The sequence below is a fragment of the Thunnus maccoyii genome, chromosome 20 (assembly GCF_910596095.1).
Source record: "Thunnus maccoyii chromosome 20, fThuMac1.1, whole genome shotgun sequence".
Taxonomy (NCBI): domain Eukaryota; kingdom Metazoa; phylum Chordata; class Actinopteri; order Scombriformes; family Scombridae; genus Thunnus; species Thunnus maccoyii.
Window position 1 is genome coordinate 9440755 of NC_056552.1, and position 20422 is coordinate 9461176.

Sequence of the window (20422 nt, forward strand, 5' to 3'; positions counted from 1 at the left end):
GTTGGTCATACAAAACAAGCAATTTGAAGTCTTTAGGAAATTGTTATGGGTATTTTCCCACAATTTTCTGTAATTGTAATTTACAATTAATCAATTAATCTAGAAAAATAATCAGCAGGGTCATCTGTAATGAAAATAGACCATAGTTGAACCTAAAATCCATTTCATTTCTGTTTTTTCTGAATGATTTTGCTGTGCTCCCACACACACTGCACCTTTCTTTTGATTGCGTTTTTTGGGATCTGATAACACACAAGCTAGAAAAAGCTGAGCTGACCACTTCTCTGCAGCAGCAGAGTCCAACTGCTGAGCGAAGACAAAACGTCCCGGCAGCTGGCTCTGTGTTTTTAATCTGTCCTGATCTGAAATGCTTCTTCTTGGATCATCTTCAAGCGCGACATTCTGAAGCGACACATTCAGGCAATTTTGTCAACAGCTATAATCAAAATGTGGGTGTTTTTTTTTTGTCACTGTCAGCCAAAATCTTTGCTATGCTGATTTTTATTTCACAGCCAGTTTCTGTTTTGGATGTTTCCTCATAAAGCTGATTATATTTTATCAGTTTTACAAAGAGGAGCTGCAGCAGTTAAGAAAATATTGGACTAATGGAGAACTAGAAGTGTTTTGCCACAGTAGTTTTAATTATTGAACGCAGACAGTGAGCAGGCCTTTGTAGCTCACTTTGGTGAACAGATATATTTACAAATGGGTGGCAAAATTTATTATGTTTTCTCCACTGATTTATTCATTGTTTCCCTTTAATTTGTCACCAATTTCTGCATATTTTCATAAGTTAGTCTCATGTCTTTTGTGGCTATAAAGTCCTGTTTCAAGTCCAATTCATGAACTTTTTGAGTCTTTAACAAGTCATTCATTACGCACAAATTTACAAAAATTCACTGTAATTTTAATTTTTTAACAGAGTAACAGTTATTGTAGTAAATTTACAGAAATAATGAATGCTTTTTAAAGTTTGTAAATGTCAGTTTCAAATAAACTTCATCACATTTAAGAGTTGATCTGATGTGCCATAATTACAGTTATTTGCAATTTCTGTTTTGCAGTTTTGCATGTTGCTAACCATTTTTTGCTGATCACAGCAGAGTCTTTTCTAGAGCTAGACTGATAAATAGGCCGGTGCTGATAGGTTACAAGATTTTTCAGGACAGAAATGCCAAAGATACAGTTTATATTTGAGGTAGGTTAGAAACATTGTCATTGTTAAAGAGTTTGCCCACCAGAGAGATGTGAAATATGTTGGTCACACTGCTGTAATAACCAAATTTAAAAGAATCTTTATCTAAAATGTTTATATGTTGTGGTTGTGTTTTCAAGAGAGAAGATAGATATAAGTATCAGCTTCAGGAAGCCAGTATTGGTCGGGTTGTTGTCTTTACACCTGAAAGTGATAAACCGAAGCATCATGTTGTTTGTTTGTTGGTCTGCACGGCCAAACGCACATTTCCCTCCAACATGACGGGCTGCTTTAGGAATGATTCAAAGTACAGCTGTTGCCAGGAAGATATAGAGTTTATTTGCTGCACATTTTTTAAAAGCATCGTTTTTCATCTTTGGACTTCTGGAGGATTCAAGTTATTCCAAATCAGAAGGCTTAAGTCCAAGTGAGGTCTTGAGTCATTGGTGTTAAAGACGAGTCATTTTTTATTTTAAAACGACGTCAAATCAAATCTGAAGTCATCAGACTCAGGTCCAAATCATGTTAAATTATGAGTCCGTTCCTCTAAACATGTGTAAGATGAGGACTGGAATGATTTCATGTTAAACTCATCATGATACCAACATTGATTTTATCCTGAAATATAATTTGGAGTATTTGTGTTGATTCCTTTATGCTCCGTATAATGTATAAAGTATGTGGTCTAGTAGGTTGCAAATGCACACGAAATATAGACTCTTGACTTTACCTTTGCATTTATTCCCACTGTAATGTTTAACATTACAGTATGTTATAATAATCCTATGGGAAAAAAGCCTCAATTGTTATCTGTTTTTCCTTTTGTTTATTCTACTGTTAACTGTATTTACCACCTATGTTTTCTTTTACGTTACATAGTATGTTTTTCAAGGCTGAATGCTCTCAATGCTCATATTGTCTCCACGTGGTCTCTTGAACTGTTCTGCAATCGTACGAACACGAACGAGCTACATACAATATCAGGAGGCGTAGAGGTCGAAGAGAAGGTGATCTATTTATTCAAGCTGAAAAAGATGCCGCCTTGTATTGTATATGCTGGAAAAACTGTTTGTTTATCATCGTCTTTACTGAGGAAAGCCACTGGCAACATGTGAGGCATCATATAGTGATGTTTAAAGGATAAGTTCACATTTTTTAAAGTCAGTCAGGAGCCCAAATGAATATTGAAACCGTTTTTTCTTGCTTTAATTATTCCTCCTGTTCATACCGAACATTAGAAGATCCCTTCATAATGCACTTACAATGTAAGTGATGAAGACAAAACCACAGAGCAAAAACATGAAGAAGAAATGATGCTTCAGTCATCTGAGTTAGTCAAATAAAGTGGATATCTGCCACAGTTAGTCTGTGTTTTCCTGTTCAGCTGCAGTGGAAAGATTGTTACAAAAAGAGTGAATTTGGCACCAAAAAGACTGTAACTTTGAAAGATATTGAATTGATTTGACTAATTTGGAAGGCTGAAGCTTCATATTAGCTTCAAATAAACTTTTAAATCCATTTTCTGCACAGAAGGAAGACTGTGGACCCATCGCTTACATTGAAAGTGAATTATGAAGGGAACTCTTAATGGCCAGTTTTAACAAGAGGAATGATTACAGCAAGAAAAACACGTGTCATGACTTGAAAAATTGTGAACCCGTCCTTTAATTTGTCTCAAAGCAGAGTCGATTATTGAACACTGACTTTGTTTTCTAGTAGCTACAAAACTGTGATTCTCTGTAATTCCAAGAGAGGAGCGAGGATGGCATGAATTCCCACAAATCAGGGTCTCTATGTTGGGAGAGGAGGTCAGTGGCAGAACATTTGTCCCAAATTGTCACCTGAATGAACAGGAAGAGCCAAAGTGATTAACCTACCGAAAACAAAGTCAAATTCATCAATAATTACTCACCCAGGTGACGGGATGTAGCCTCTGTGTGTGTGTGTGTGTGTGTGTGTGTGTGTGTGTGTGTGTGTGTGTGTGTGTGTGTGTGTGTGTGTGTGTGTGTGTGTGAGGGAGAGAGAGAGAGAGATATGCTCGTGGCTTCAGGTTTTTGCAGAGCTCAACACTATTTCACCCAGCGTTGGATCCCTCTCTCTCTCTCTCTGTGTGTGTGTGTGTGTGTGTTTCCATCCCGTGAAGCGTTTATAGTGCCGCACCCTGTCTTCTTCTGCGCGTAAAACCTCCCACGTACATCACCATCATCATCACCATCATCACACAGCACGCTTCTTCTTCCGAGCAGCGGAGGATAACGGCTCACCTCGCGGACAGGTCGGACTCATCAGAGATGGGAGTGGAGCGGCGGCTTTTCTGGCTATGACACGGACACACCGGGCGGGAAGGATGGCTCTAACCAGCCGGGAGATGTTGTGCTTGATCGGAACCGCCTGCCTCTGGCTGCCGCTGTTGGCTGAGGTACGTACCCTGAGTGTGTAGCCTGTCTGATGATGATGATGATGATTTTGCAATGTGGCCTGATTTTGAAGGCTTTCCTTTTTTTTTTCTGGAGGCATGTCCCGTCACAGTCACGCGTTGGTGACCTGAGCTGCATTTGAGAAAAAAATAAAAAAACATTAATTAGATTGATACTAATCAGATTGATAACCCAACAAAAGAAATCAGGGCAGTGCAACCAAGCTGTGATGTCTGTATGTTTTTATGCTTCACAATTGATTTAATCAGGATGCTTTTCTAACAAAGCAGGTGCAGGTCGGGCCGTTAAAACAACACCAAACCCTCTAAACTGTCTTTCGGCCAATTAATGGCGTCATCAAAGCGCATTGTCCAATTAAGCGGACATTACGCTGTCGCACGCAAACACAGACACTCGTGCATGGGTTTCAGTCACAGTCCCTCCACCCTCTTCATCCTCATCATCCTCATCCTCCTCCTCCAGCCCCCCTCGGCGGGATATCATGAGAGGAACCCGTCGCTGGCTCCTCTGCCCCCGCGGTGTTGGGGGAATGAACCCTGTGCGGGCGGCTGGTGCTTGTCACAGCAATTCAGTCAACTCAGGCATGTTGAGACCGAAAACTGCTGAAGCAGGTGTTGTTCTCAGGTGTGGGTCAAAGGATCCTGAGTCTCAGCTGGACTCCAGGTTCAGTAATTTATAAAACAGAATTATATAGTTTTTATAGGTTTTATTATGTCAGATCAGGAATGAACTGAGATTAATGATCAGCTGATTCATTAAGCGTTAGATACGTTCATTTTTTTGCTCTTATGTTATAGTATGTGTGTGTTGTGCTAATGTGAAGCATATGAGCCTGTGAAGTCATTAGTGGGGTGATGTGCAGGATTTAATTAGACCCACTAACACTGGAAGCAGCCGTGCATGTAGCACAAATAGCAACACTGCAGATGAGGTTTTTTTTTTCTTTCTCTCTCCTTCATTTCAACTTCATTAGACAAATATTTTCATCAGGAGAATCCTGCTCCGCAAACGCAGCAGCACATCCAGTTTTTGTCAGCAACAAAAAAAACACATCAAAGATGTTCACGTAAACAGAAATAGGAACCAAACTGTGGGAATCAGTCAGTAACCTGCAAACTCTGCTTTACTCTGAAGCATACCTAACATTTCTCTTTTTATTTTTTCTGAGATCAAAAGGCTTCAAAGAGATCATTTCAAAAACAGTAAGTTTTATGCACACATGGACGCATCCACCATCAGAGAGTCCTGGGTGCTCGCTCAAGGGCCTCACATGCACCCTGTGGAGAAATATATGTATAAAGAGTAAATCACCTGCAGAGATCAACTACTGTATCTGCTGTATGCATTTGTCTAGATGCAGTTTCACCAACCTTGTCTCCTAGAAACTGTGTTTAAAAGAAACGTAATGGCTCACAGATGATCCTTTTTTAGTTAAAATTATGAAGAAATATTGTTAATTAATGAATCTGCCAACCTGCAAAATGTTGATACGAAACGTATTTAGCAAAATGTTCACAGACAACTTAACTAAACCATGATTAAAGTTTTTATGGTTATGTTTAGGTTCTCAGAACTAGGCTTGCAACTAACGATTATTTTCTCAATGAATTGATTAATTGTAAATTGCATTCACAGTTTCTGTCTTCAGTTTGCTTGTTTTGTCTGAGTAACAGTCTGAAACCTTCAGATATTCAACTCATTGTCAGATATGACAAAGAAAATCAGAAAATTATCACATTTAAGAAACTGCAATGATGGCATTTTACTTAAAAAGTGATTAAAATGATGATTGATTATCACAATTGTTGATTAATTTTCTGTCAGTTGAATAATTGATTAATCATTGCAGCTTTGCTTACAGCACTTGGTGAAGGTTAGGGAAAGATATCGAGGAAGCCAAAAGCAGGACATGTTTAATTCATTAACATTTAACTGAACCCACGATGCGTCACTAACCTTAACCAGAGTGTTGCTTAAATCTGACCACACGCAGGATTCAGCATGTGAACGTTGGTCTCTGGTGTCAAAGTCCTCCACGATGTGTGTTTGTAGCACTTTCTATACTAGAAAAAAACACCAAGGATCATAAAATAAGCAGAAACAGGGCAGCTTTCATATGATTCACATCTTTTTCATACTCATCAACCCCTTCAGTGACCCCTCGTGCCCTGTGGATGGGGGTATCGTCCCGTCCCCATCAGGATGGAAATGTTTCATCATAGGATAAAGGTGATGAGTCAGAACAACTTTGTATTGATTTGCAGTGACCCTTCCCTCTAAGGGGACAAGTGGAACCAAACCATGCCAGCAAAATGCCCCCTAAAGCATAACAGAGCCACCAGACCCCCTCACTGTAGGGGTCAAACATTCAGACCTGGACCAGTTTTTCCTTTAATTTGTCACTTGTCTGTATATATATGCATACCCACACACATGCAGATACCCTCCCACCCCAAAATACATTAAATTAAATTAAAATTAAAAATAAATTTAAAAGGAATGAAGGTTATGGGGTAAAGAAGATAAAGACTAAGGTGAAAACTATTCAACATGTTCCAGGGAGCCAAATGCAATCAAATTTAAACGTTTCCTCGCAGATGGGACTTTATCTTTTCTAACCTCATAAAATATCTTCAATCCAGCAGCTGTGAGAATTCATTCATCAATTTTATTTAATAGGTGCCACAAGGATCAGTGGGTTTGCTTGCGGAGTGCGGTGTTGAGTTCAACTTTCCTGAACTTTGACATGTAAAGTCACGCTGCTGACCAGCTGCAAACCATCTCGTTGGTGCTTGACTTTGAGGGCTCAGAGAGAACCAAAGAGACCAAAATGTAGGAAGCTATCAGACTGTTTGTTGCATCAGAACATTTTATATAACTCTGGATGCAGTCAGTCATGAGACAAGAGCAGGGCTGCAACTAATCATTATTTATACGAGCGATTAATCTGTCAATTGTTTTCTCGATTAGTCGTTTAGTCTATAAAATGTCAGAAAATGGTGAAAAATGTTAATCCCAAAATCCAACATGCAACCTAAAACGTCTTGTTTTGTCCTGACCAACAGTCCACAACCTGAAGATATTCAGTTCTATCATAGAAAGATAAAGAAACCAGAAAATATTCACATTTAAGAAGCTGGAACAAGATATTTTTTCTTATAAAAATGACTCAAAACAATTAATCAGTTATCAAAATAGTCGCTGATTGATTTTCCGTCGATCGACTCATTGATTAATCGACTAATCGTCGCAGCTCTAGACAAGTGTGGGTGGTTTCAAATGTGTGTAACTGTTTAAACACGTGAATGAGTTTTATGGCGCCACTTTCTGGTGCGACACACATAAAAAGTGTTTTAAAGCTTGTGAAGCTCACATGTAACGACAGGCGGCAGGAAACAGCAGCTAAAAGCACTTTAGCTGTCAAAGATTCTGGTTAGAGGTCCTTTGAAGTTAAATAACCTTAGAGGTAGGGTTCAAACCAAAAAGATAGGAAGATCAGCTGAGGAAAAAAAAAGGTAATTTCCTCAAATTTTACCAGCGACAATCACATTTAAGGCTAAAAGCTAAAAACAGACTGAACATCACTTTGGAGCATCTTCCATCTTGCAGTAACGTCTTTATTTCTCCCTGTCTATCTGTACACTTCCCTGCTCTGTAGTGTTTGTGTGTGTGTGTGTGTGTGTGTGTGTGTGTGTGTGTGTGTGTGTGTGTGTGTGTGTGTGTGTGTGTGTGTTTGCATGTCCGTGGACTGGACGCAGCTGTGAGAGCATCAAAACTGATTAGCGCCATAATCGAGCCGTGTGATTGATATGAGCGGCGATATCAGCACCGATGTTCACTAGCACAGGTCACCTGTTCCTGATCTAATATCATTAGACTGAGCAGTGCCTTGTGGGAGGATGTGTTTGCATTTTGGGTTCACGTGTGTGTGTGTGTGTGTGTGTTAGTGTGTGTGTGTTTGTGTGTGTGTGTGTGTGTTGGCTGTTGTAGAGCGACAGAGACAACCAGAGAGCAGAACTCACCTGTGTGAAGGTGAAATGTGTTGTATTTCATTGCCCTTGCCACACATATTCCACAGCCGCCGCAGTGTGCACGTGTGTGTGTGTGTGTGTGTGTGTGTGTGTGTGTGTGTGTGTGTGTGTGTGTGTGTGTGTGTGTACGTACATGTGTGTGTTCTCCTCCTCTTCTGTCAGGTGCCCTGCTGTGTAGACGTGTGACCTGATTTCTGGAGAATAAAACAAACACTCTTCTGTCAGATATCGTCAGACACTCTCTAGTACTATGTGTGTGTGTGTGTGTGTGTGTTTGTGTGTGTGTGTGTGTGTGTGTTTCTGTGTGTGTTTCTGTGTGTGTGTGTGTGTGTGTGTGAGTTTATTCTGTTTGTGAGCTCTCGTAACTGGGTGGCTTCAACTTGTCATATTTTTTCCTTTGACTGGTGATCTCTGCTGTCACTGAATAAAGTCATTCAAAGATGTGATAAATAGAGCTGCAATGATTAGTTGTCAACTATTTAACTAATTGCCAACTATTCTGATAATTGATTAATTGTTTGGAATCATTTTTAAAGATAAAAATGCCCAAATTCTCGGATTCCAGCCTTTCAAATGTGAATATTTTCTGTTTTCTTTAGTCTTCTATGACAGTAAACTGAATATCTTTGAGTTGTGGACTGCTGTATGGATCACACAACCAATCGATTAATCGAGAAAATAATTGACAGATTAATCAGTAATGAAAATAATCGTTAGTTGTGACCAAACTCATTCACAAATGTGAGAAAATGGTGCAAATATCCTTCAGTTAATGATTTTACCTCTTAACATCACAGACTTTTCTTTGTTCTCTGGTTTCTGAGAATATTTCATATTCAAGAATAAGTAGAAGGAAGTCAGAGAGCGCATAACTTCACCAAGAATCAGAATCACAATCAGCTTTATTGGCCAAGGATGTTTATGTGTACGAGGAATTTCTGGTCTGGTTTCTAATGGCTCAGTGTGCTCACACACAACAATGTTCAGGAAGATACACATGGACATACAGCCAAAACAAGGACAACAAAGCTGAACAAAGATAATTAAATAAAATGAAAAAAAGGCAGCAGAATCCTCTAAACTTGTTATTTAAATAATAGAAAATGTTCAGAAACCTTTCTATTTAAATGAATCATCATGTAGCACCACCTTCAGGCTGAATACCATCAGACTTCACGGGGTCACTTTTATTTGATTTGTGCATGTGTCATCTACATTTGACTGCAGTTGATACATTTGAGGAAACTGTCGTCACCAGAAAAATGAAAACATATTTTTTTCAAGCTTAAACTTAAAACAACCAGTGATTTTTTCCTGGCGAGGATTTCTTGTGACCTCGACAAATAATTGCTGCTGCCTGTCAGAAGCCACAAAGCGTCTTGTCGACGGCCATCAAGAGGAAGAGGCATCTGACACAGAGATTGCAGTTTCTGTTTCTTCCACGTTTGACCACAATCTCTCTCTAATCAAAAGGTTTTAGTCACCTCAACCGAACCAAACCTTGAACATAAAGGTGGCAGTTAAGAAAATGATGACATGAATTATTTTTGTAATTGCCATTTGCACTTGTTTTTTTTTGAAGGCCTTTCATTTCGGGAAGGCAACAATGAACAAACTATGTCTTTATTCAAATTCAAACATATTTCAAATAAACTACACCTGCAAGAACTCGGCAGCAGCTACAGGAAGACAGTTTGGAAGATTCAAAAACAGATGACACCCAAAGAAATGTTTACAAGGAATTCAAAAATTAGTTATAGCAGAAGCGGGCGGCGCTTTTAGTAGTAATAGATTCCCACTGAACCAAATAATCTAGTCAAATAATTGTTATTATACCTCAGAGTTCAGGAGGAGCCTGATAATCCGACTGAGGTGTTGGTGATGTTAGCTGATTTCTTGTTGGGTATTTTGTTTTGTTTTGCTCGAGCATATCAGTAGTGAGTGTATCTTGCATCCGTCCTGCTCATCTTATTTTCAGTTGCTGCAATTGTGGTTGCTAGAAGCTGTTAATCAATTAATTTAGTAGTTGTTATTTTTGTGGATGTGGACTTACATTAACTTGTACAACTGTGTCGACCTTCCCCACGCTTGCTGCCATTTTACTGTCGCTGTTTTTCATCAGTGTAGCTAGTTAGCAAGCTAGCCATGTGGGACAGTGAAACCCACATTTTTAATCCCTCCTACTAAGCTTTGATTGATTAATTGTATCTCCAGCCGATGTAAATAGTCGTCAACGGGCACCAGACAAAACCAGTTATGAGCCAAAACAGTGTAAGAAGTGCTTAATAAAAATGGAGACAATTAAGTCTCAATACTGATGACCAATCAGGTTTCATCATACACAAATTAAAACAAGGTCTAGAAATGTGTAGAAATGCCAGTTTGTGAATTAATTATGATGATTTGATTAATGAACACTAAATTGGAAATATATAAGCCCATGTGGAAAACATTACATTTATTCAGGTGTGGTGGAAGATGCATCTGTGATCAATATAACTTAATATAATTTAAACTTAATATAACTCACAACACATTTGTAAATCATGTTCGTATTTGTGTATCATGACACTCACATGTGTTACTAGTATTGCAACGTACTGTATTTCTTCCCATGTATGAATGGTTTAATGGAAGCACAAAGTATCGATTAGTTTCTTGGCTCAAGGTCTATGATTACCTCAACATTCAGTGAAATCTGAGATATTCCTGAAATATTCCCTAACCTCCCTGGCAGTCTGTCTTATTGTTTGTCTCTTCTTCTTACAACGACATGATGGTTCTTTTTCAAATAATTTGTGAAAAACTGAGATTATTAAGTTAAATTTCTGGTCCTTTGTCTGACTTGGTGCATCTTTCTCTCTCCGTCTGCAGGTTGTGGCCGAGGACAGTTACTTAAACGAGGTGCAGAACTCAGGTAGGTGGGAGGTGATACTCCGAACACGGCGCTCTCATCCCGTCTGTACGCCTCTCCCTCCATCCTGCCTCCCCTCCCACACCATCTCATCCCTTCCCTTCTGCTCCGTCCATTTTTTCCCTCCAGTTTAACCCACATTCTGACTCACGAAACGTCTCCCTGTTTGCCGCCTCTCCTCCTCTTATCTCTTTTATTATCCACCCTGCCTCAGCCCTGCTGCTCCCACACTCAGTCTTACCTCTCCTCCTCCCTCCGGCATTCATTTCATTTCTCCTCTTCCCCCCCCCCCCCTGAGAAGAGTGGAGGCCATAACGGGGAGGAGAGGGGGTGGGGCGAGGAGCTCCTCCTTTCCTCATTTCCAGCGCTGAAATATCTGTGCTTTAACAGCCGAGCGCACGTTCACAGACAAGTAAAAAAATGACACGTAATTACAAACACACCTCTCGTCTGTGAGCGGAAGCAACCAAACCGGGTGTGTTTGATCGCGTGGAAACCACCTTGAAGCTGTTTTAAAGTGATAATCACCTGGATAATAGGTTGACATCTGCAAACGTTGCACAAGATGCTCGTATGGTTCCTCTGACTATATCAAAATCAGAGGATGTGAGGTGAGGTAAACAGTGAAAAACACAAATTCATTTTCCCCGTGTTCCCCCGGATTTATTCATAAAATGTGTGTTTTGTGTGGAGGATGCCGTCGCCACACACCCACCCCCCATACAGCGAGCCTCGAACCATGTCAAATACTCATTGTGGCTGGGAAATGGATTATGGGAGCAGGGAGACTGAGTGTTCCCATGGCGATGGGCAGAGTACCGTTGTCGTGGCAATGAGGAGGGTGTTAGCGGCGAGTGTTGTGTGTGTGTGTGTGTGTGAATGCTGCGGGTGTTGAGATGAATTACAGAGCTTGATCTCTGTTACATACTGTCACAATGAGACATACAGGACGGGACGGAGGAAGTGAAATTTAACAGCAGTGTGAATTTAGGATGAAAAGCAGACAGAGATCAAAGTATAAACAAAAAGAGAGACGCTCATTTGAAGATGTCCTGGTTTCACTGAAGAGGAAAATGAGGGTTAAGACAGGGATGAAAATGTTACGTAATGCTTTTTTTACTTTATTAAAATTTCATCAAGCTGACTATAAAAGTTTCATTCCCAGTACAGAGTATATGCAGCTTTAAAGAAAATATTTTTATTTATTCATTTATTTACTCATTTTGGTTCATTTTCATGTAGTGCAGGATTTCTAACAATCTGATTTTGGGGGGAAAAAATCTGCACATCTCTCCCTAAATAAATCAACATCAACACAGATGACAGCAAACGATACATGTTCATGAAATAAATATAAGAACAGGCACGACTTACAGTGATTAACATAAATATGTTTGATATCTATCTGAAATATTAGTGTACAGGATATAAAATAAAAACATGCTGATATATATTTGCTGAAATATGACTTCACATCAGCTGCTGTTCTTGTGTCACAAATACAGATTAGTGTTTTTCACCTGTTACAGCACAGATTCTAGTTTCAGTCTCAAAATGATTAAAAGGATAAAAAAAACAAATAAATCAATCACTTCTAGTATTTCAATTAGATTGATTTTTGCTATTTTTTGCTTTTTTTTACTTGCAAATGTTATTACTCTTCAGGCTTCAAATTAAAGAATTTGTGAAATTAAAAACACTTGTTTCTCATACTTCATGTCCACACACTATGTTTATAGTCTGGTGAGCTTCACTGCCAAAAAAGGAAGAAAAACACTGTTTTAAAAGCTCAAAAACAAGCACGAGGGCTGCAAGAAATGTGTTTGTTTTTCTACTTGATTCTTCATTTTTGTGTTTTCTGCTGCTTTAACCATCCAACATAACAACCCCCTTCACTGCTCTACTGACTCCACTAATGTAGAAACAACCATTATTAGATGAATGATGAGTATTAGATGAAACCTTTAATGCTGATTGATTTATTTTCCTAGATTTTCGCCTTGTAGTAGAACACATAGGCCCTTTTTTTTTTCACACAAGCCATTGACTTGTCATAATAGAAGAGCACAGGTGTTACTAATAACATTAACGATGGCTGACTCCCATTCAAGTGTCCCAGTAAGCCGTGACAGCGTGACGCCTGTGTGAGTCAGCATGAACAATACCGAGACCCTGAAAACTGGAGCAGCTAAATGAAACTCAGCCATCACTCATTTTATTATTTACACCTGTGCTTTTCCTACTGGGACATGCCAAAAACGTCTTCTGTGAAAAAGCTTCGTTATGAGTTACTGCGTGGCCCAGTTCCGAGCACTTAAAACTGACGTCACGACGTGCGTCATCGTCGTAAGTGCCCGAGTGAAGGAACGTCTCTGAGGGATGAGGCAATACTTTGTGAAATCACATTACCTGCACCTGAGACGTTTCTGTGGACTGTGAAATGTGAGGCTGATATTTCATTTGTAGTTTAATCAGTGTTTGTTGTTGTCATCCTGCCATCGTGAGACAAAAATAGTGCCGGTAACTGTAAATCATGCAAAGATATTCCAGTAAAGCCCAAGAATATAAACATGTGCATGATACGTCCCACTGAAACTGAATTACTTTCGGCTCTGGGTGATTATAATTGGCATTTTTTTGTACTTTAGAAGCAAAACAATAAAAATATTTGGGGAAATAATCAGCAGATTCATTCATAATGAATATAATCATTGGATGCAGCCCTACGTACATGTGTTTATACTTTACTTACTTTAAGATCTTTTTTTCTAATTAATTTCATGTTTTGTTTTTGTTTCTTTTTTTGACATGGGGGAACTCCAGTATCACTTCTGTGAGCCAGCTGGGTTTCAGACCTATGAAAAGGGCTCAAAAGGTCAACCGGAAAGCTTGCTGATTTCAAAGTGAGCTAGCAGAATCAGAAAAAAATGCTTTATATATTCAGTCACTATGAAAAATACAACACAATGTTTTTTTTTGCATTCTAGTAATTAAGCCATCAAATCACTGAAGCCTCAATACGTACGATGGACAGGAACAATTATCATCGGATCCAAGTTTGAACCATATTCATCATCACAAGGATTCAAGTACGGATAGAGTTCCTCAGTAAATAAACACTCCATGAATGAGTAAATATGAGTGGCTGTATCTACATCATAGAATGATATCTGACCTCCGTCACAATCCACAAACACCCCGACCCTCTCCACTTTCCCAAAGTGCACCGGTTCATTTGGTGAACTGAAGTCCTCAAACTTATTTCCTAGGAACCAGATGGCCCAGAGTCCAGAGTGAGGACCCCGAATGAGTGCGCCTCTCTTCTGGATCGACGCCGTGGCCATTCCCAGACACCATTCAGTCTTTTTACCCACGAACACCTCGAAGTAGTACTTGCATGACGAGAAGCCTCTTAGTCCCAGAACGGCGAGATGTACAGTAAACATGTTCGGGTTCAGGTTCTGGTTCAGCCACAAACCCTCATTGTATCTCACCTGTTTGCCATCGTCTGATAAAATGAGCAGAGGGTGAGCTGTATCAGGATCGAGCCGGACGTCCACTTCAAACCGCTGCATGTGTCTCAGCTCGGTGTCGTCCGACACGTCCGCGCCTTCGGAGGATTGATTTATTTCTGTGTTCATTTTATCCAGCAACACTCGCAGTTGAGACACTGATTTGCTCAAAGATTTGCGTATGTGCTGTATCCCCAGGTGGCGGTCAAAACTAAAAGTGGACAAGTCCATGGTGTGTGGTAGGAGGGAGGACACTGGGAAGCTCTGGAGGAAACGCACCTGGTCATCCATCTGCTTTAGATCCCTCAGATTCACCGCCGTAATCTCCAGATCAACGACCTCCCGCATCATACCGCTGATAAAACCATCTGCTTGTTCCTCTGCTGCTTTCTGCTTCTCCTCAATCACCTTTACAAGCTCCTCCTTGACCTTCTGAATCTCAGACACCAGCGCCGTCAAGTCACGCACGCTGCTTTCTATCACATCCCTGGTGTCCGTCTTGCTTTGCTCTACGGACGCCTTCATGTCTTGCACTTTCTGTAGCCTTTCCTTGATCATCTGCTGCACTTTGACCTCCGTGTCCCCCACCAGAGCCTTCCTCTCTTTGTACGCCTGCTGCACAGGAGCGACGCTGTGGCTCACGTGGCGCAAACTGGCGCAAACGTCACACAGCAAAACATCGTCCTTTCTACAAAACAACATCAGGAGTCGGTTATGCTCCTTGCAGATCCTGTCATCCAGGCTCGCCAAAGGCTTTACTAGCGTGTGTCTCTTCAGACCGGCAGCTCTGTAATGAGGCTCGAGATGAACGTCGCAGTAGGAAGTCAGACACTCCAGACAGGATTTGACAGCCTCTTGCTGGGTGTCAGTGCAAATATCACACTGTACCGTATCACCAGAGCCAGCCTGCTGTTGGTCTAAGCTCCAGATGTGAGCGTCTGTCACTTGAAGCGACATGAACTGCGATTCGAGCTCGGAAATGAAAGTGTTGACCTTGAGATCAGGTCTCGTTTCAAAAGTTTCCTTGCAGACGGGGCACCGGCAGACTGGTATGTCGTTCCAGTAGCACGAGATGCAGGACATGCAGAAGTTGTGTCCGCATGGAGTAGAGACGGGTTGAGTGAACATGTCCAGGCAGATGGGACACAGAAACTGCTCCTCAGATAACAGACTGCTGCTGGACGCCATTTCTGAAAAAACAAACAAACTGTTAAATAAATATTAACACACACACAAAGCTCGTTCTTGATCTCAACAGGGTCTATTTAGTAGCTGATCTGGAGCTTTCGATCACACCACACTGTCTTCATCAGCAGATGGAGTTGTCATAAAATTGTAGATGTTAAAATTTCCATTTTTTTCTGGGCACTTTTAAAGGTACCCCGTGGACTTTTCTACCAAACAAACTTCTGTTTACGTTCAGTGTTTCTAACTAAATGGCTTTGTGTGTGTGTGTGTCCTTGAGGACTGACAGATGTGTTAAATGCATTTCTCTCTACATAAAACATTTGCAAAACCATTTAGGGAAATTTTGAAAATTGCATCGGTGAAATATATAAATAAAATCCTTCAGATTTGATTGGATCGTTCAAAAGTGGCTGTGGTTTAGCAAAGACAGCAGCTGTAGAGGACAGTTGGTCTTCCTCATCCAGGTTGTTAGATCACGAGTTGGAGGACGAGGGAGTAACTAAACATTAACCACATTCTTTCGAAATTGTCGTTGAGGTTTGCTAACTGATTTTTACACAGCTAGCTTGTACTACCCACAATCTAACTGTCAAGTCTGGTTTCAAGTGATGAGCAGGGTTTAGCTAGTCTCCCCTAATCACATTTGATTGGATACATGTATGTATATGCCCGAGAACAGGATCAATCATCAAAAATATTATAAAGTTTTACAGAGAGGGACCTTTATTTGTCATAAACCAAGAGATAACTGGCTTAAAGTCTGAAGTTACTTGGCAACAGCAGCTGACAAGAAATAATCTCACCACAATATCATGCATGTTATGATCGAAAGCTCCAACACAGTTACTAAACGGAACTTGTGATGAGTTTTTTTTTCCTTTGTCAACTTTCCAAGGACAAGAACGATCCTTTGAATCTCAACTTTCAAGCCACAATAAATCCTTAAAGAAAATGTGAACGTCTACGTTTCCATGACAACGGGGCACAAAGCATCAGCTGATGAAGATCAGGTGATGTGAAAGCTCACTAAATAAACCTCGTGGTGGGGCTACTTTGTCAACTAGACAACACATTTGTAACTGTGTCTTAGTAAACAACAGTGTTTCTCAGCAAAAAAAGGGCTAAAAAAAAGGCAGGAAGTGGTATAAAACTACAATTTACAACATAGATTACACGTCTTAAGAGCTCTTGTGAAAGTTTGTCTTATCAAAAGCTGCTTACCTCTGTTGGTGTGGGTCTATGAAAGAGAAATAATGACGAGAGAAAGAGTTTGGTTGTTTCTAAAGAAGGATCTTAACTTTCGGTTTCTTCCTGTGTCATGTTTCTTAAAGGGACAGACGCCTTTTTCACGCCTCTCCTCGTTTGTAGTCAGAAGCTCTTTTAGGTTTAGATACTAGTCGGGTTGTTTATGGGCATTGATTCCCTGTTTCTCTCCTGTGCTTCCCTCTTCTCTTATCTTCCTCCAAATTGGACCCAGTGTATGTGTGTGTGTATGTGTGTGTGTGTGTTTCTGTCTCAGCCACTATGCAGCAAATCTGTTGGTGTATGTGTGTTAGGCTGCAAAGTGGGCATGAGGGTTGCACCACGTAGATAATTTTCCAGGACGGCCAAGCTGTGTGTGTCGAAGAGATAAGACTGGTTGGTGGTTACTGAAGCACCTCTGCATTAATCATAGTTTAGTAGCCGCTTGGCCTCAAAACCCCCTGGCAGAGAAAAAAGGAAGTACCGAAATCCACAAGAGAAAGTAGCAACACCGCAGAGGGGAAAATACTAAATTACATGTAGAAATTCACTGGGTTTTTTTTTCTTCTTCTTTGCTTTCAGGGATTTTTATCCTTTCAGTTCAGTCGATGAAAGAAAAATGAAAGATAGAAGGATGTAAAGAAACACATAAGGCGAAAAAGGAAATAATAGAAGGAAGGATGAAAGAACAGATAGATGAAAAAAGACAAAAAAAAAGAAGATATTGATAACATTATTTGTTTTAATGTAAAATTTGAATCTGCAGAGTTATGGAAGTGTTCGACATTAAATAAACGGATGATGGGCTGCATTTATATAACACCTTTCTAGTCTTTCGACCACTACATACCGACATTGACCTGTTCACACACGCATTCATACACTGATGCCAGAGGCTGACATGTGAGGTGCCAACCTGCTCATCAGCATCTAATCTAACACACACACACACACACACACACACACACACACACACCACTGGAGCAGCCATCGGGAGGAATTTCTGGTTCAGTATCTTGCACAGGCTGTCATGTGGACTGGAGGAGTCCGGGATCGAACCGCCGATCTTCTGATTAGTGGACGACCTGCTCCACCTCCAACCGCCACCGCCGCCAAATGAGATATACAGTATAATATACACCCGTATACATGTAGCCTATTATAAAGTAAATAATCATATGAAAAAGTTAAACGATACATTTTAATATAGTTTTGTTGGCTGAGAGATGACGGGGCGGTGACTAACGACAACAAAAATGACATTTCATAATAATTAGTTGAGTTTTAATGATTTATTAAATCATTTAATAATTAATTGATTCATTTATCTATTTATTTATACAATCATTGATCTCATAATCTCTTATTGATTTTATTTTTTAATATTTGGGCAGGGCTGTTGGAACTATTTTCTGGGAGGGGGTGCTGTAAATATGGAGGCATAGATTACTTCACTTCTTTCATGGTGCTCCACCCTGGACAGCGCTGCCAAACAGACCAAAGGCTTTCATTTTGAATAATTTAAGAAGTATACAGCTGTTAAAGAAGCTAGAAAGTAAGATTTAGATGCTCAAAAAGCATCTTTATTATTATGACAATAAAAAAATGGTTCATATCAAAGAGGCCTGTGTCACATATGCTCATATAAATCATGAAACCTTAATAAAATCCTTTAATAAAAAGTGCAAAATCAAAAGTCATCAGTCAAAGGCCCTCGAAGGTATAAATATTTGCAGCCTATGTGAACAAGAGACCACTTCTGAATGAAGGCTGGCTATTCTATATAGTCATAAATCTCAAAAGTAAATTGTGTGAAACAGAACATGAGGCCAAATGTAACTAAAGGAAAATAGAAAAATAGGTACCTGCAGTCAGCTCAGCTGGTGCAGGGAACCTTCAGCATATGTTGAATTAAACTTTATTAACGTGGGTCAACAGTTTTTCTCGCCAGGTTGTTAAGGAGCCTTTCTCGACTCGAGAAAGGCTTAAAGACGCATTAAGTGCTTTGAGCAGGCGACATTTATCATCTCTGACAATTACATCACCGGGCTATGAAAGTATATATTCTTTATGTTGTAAGGAAACGTGACAGAAATGAAAGTCATACAAATTTAAACACCAATTCTTCATTTTGAAAAGATGTTTGGTGCAGTAAAGGGAAGCTCCAGCTGTCAGACAAACATAGAGGAGTAAAAAGTGAAATATATCTTTCTGAACTGTAACAGATGAAAAGTATAAAGTCTGCCAAAACAGACAAGTGTGGTACATTTATTTATTGATTTATTTGATTAACTTATTTATACATATGTGTATTTATCATATTTTAAACATTAACTCGTGTTTTTCTGCTATATCACATGTGATATATTCACACATACTGTAGGCACATGTGGTTTTTTTAATGTGATTGTGTTGTGGTCTACGGTGGTTGGAAGTTGTTTTGATTGTTTGATTGTATATCTGTAAATAGTTCCATAAAATTTGCATTTATGGTTTTGTTTTTGGTTGTTAGACTTGTGGCATTTAAATGTTCTGAATGTTTTGTGCTTTAGACATTTCACATGTTAAAACATTCTAACAGGCACATGTGGTTTTTTTGGGGCAGTTCAGAATATCATATTTCACACGTCAAAGCAAATTTTTTTGGTCTCAAGACACTGAATAAAAACAAAAACAACCAAGATGATTGTGCAAGATGATTGTGCAACAGTTCCCTGCACATTTCAAAAGATACATTTGGAAACTTTAACAAACCATTTTGCACCTTTTGCACCAACTTTGCACCTCTGAACACATTAGCACGTCTTGTGTCTTTATGTGTGTTTGGATGTGTGCAGCTCTGCTTTTTATGGTCTCCAATATTATTATTTTTCAGTAATGTGTGAATTTAATAGGACGCTGCTCTATTTTATTTTTTTTGCCCTAATTTTGCTACACTTTCATGTCAGCAGTCTTTCTAAGCTTCTCTCTCTCACACATTTCCTCTTCACAGAGAAGATTACTGTAAGTATCTGGTCACCACCATGTTAAGTGAGAGTGGTTTAAGGTTATGGAAATTTTACCAGTTCAACATGAATCAGTGAGGGTGAAGGCATTAATCAGGATCCTGCTGTGGCAGCGGCCAGCGTATGAGAATCTGCCATGTAAGCCTTTATGTTTAGATAAAATGCAGACATGGGGATAATGTGATTTCCATGAAAGCAATTCCACTCCTCTTTCCTCTCACTTCTCCCAAACTTTCCCCATTTCACTCCCTTTTACTCACATTGTCGTCTCTGACCCGAATCCTCAACATCCTCCTTTCATCCAAAACATCTTATTCTCCCATCTCTCTCTCTCTCTCTCTCTCTCTCCTCAGCATCCACTTATTCTCTCCCCTCCCTCCTTGTCTCCCTGCAGTGCCTCTGTCCTGCTCTGAGGGATTCACTGAGTTGGGATACTACAACGGCACCGTGTCCCAGACGGACTCTGGCGCCCCCTGTCTGAAGTGGACAGAGTTTCCAGACTACGTCATGCAGTACCCGGGCCGAGGGCTGGGAGACCACAGCTACTGCAGGAACCCAGATCGAGAGTCCAACCCCTGGTGCTTCTTCAGGCAAAACTCTGGAGCCATCGGATGGGCCTACTGCGACTGCCACCAGGGTACGACTGTGGTTCACCAGGATGTGACTGATCTAGGACCATTTATTACATTAATATACTTTATTTGTTTAATACGTCTCTAAAACAAGGTTGGAAAGTGTTTTACAGTGTAGAATAAAACAGATAAATAACAAAACTTTTATCAAGTATTGAGGGAATTAGTCATAACAGTGTAACATGGGAAGAATCGGGGCTGACATTAATTTGAAAATGAATTAATTCAATTATTGTTTGATAACCTGATCAATCACTCAGTCCAT

The 20422-nt window shown here is 39.9% G+C and overlaps 2 protein-coding genes across 4 annotated transcripts in view; one reads left to right on the top strand and one right to left on the bottom strand.

The window, feature by feature from the left end:
• The first annotated feature begins 3326 nt into the window (after window positions 1-3326).
• LOC121887055 (neurotrypsin-like) overlaps window positions 3327-20422 on the top strand; it is a 31799-nt gene continuing 14703 nt past the window's right edge. Inside the window, exons 1-3 of one of the 3 annotated variants that reach the window (XM_042397594.1) lie at window positions 3327-3614; window positions 10539-10581; window positions 19920-20162. In XM_042397594.1, the coding sequence (XP_042253528.1) occupies window positions 3516-3614; window positions 10539-10581; window positions 19920-20162 (385 nt within the window). In that variant the 5' untranslated portion in view covers window positions 3327-3515. Of the gene's footprint in view, window positions 3615-10538; window positions 10582-15287; window positions 16289-18000; window positions 18076-19919; window positions 20163-20422 lie in introns of those variants that run through there. The other 2 variants (XM_042397597.1, XM_042397596.1) reach the window with 2 other exon arrangements.
• LOC121887056 (zinc finger protein RFP-like) lies at window positions 11757-16669 on the bottom strand. The gene is made up of 2 exons (XM_042397598.1): window positions 16500-16669; window positions 11757-15280 (listed from the first exon to the last, which is right to left on the bottom strand). Exon 2 carries the CDS (start codon window positions 15276-15278, stop codon window positions 13593-13595), a length of 1686 nt encoding a protein of 561 aa, XP_042253532.1. The 5' UTR covers window positions 15279-15280; window positions 16500-16669; the 3' UTR covers window positions 11757-13592.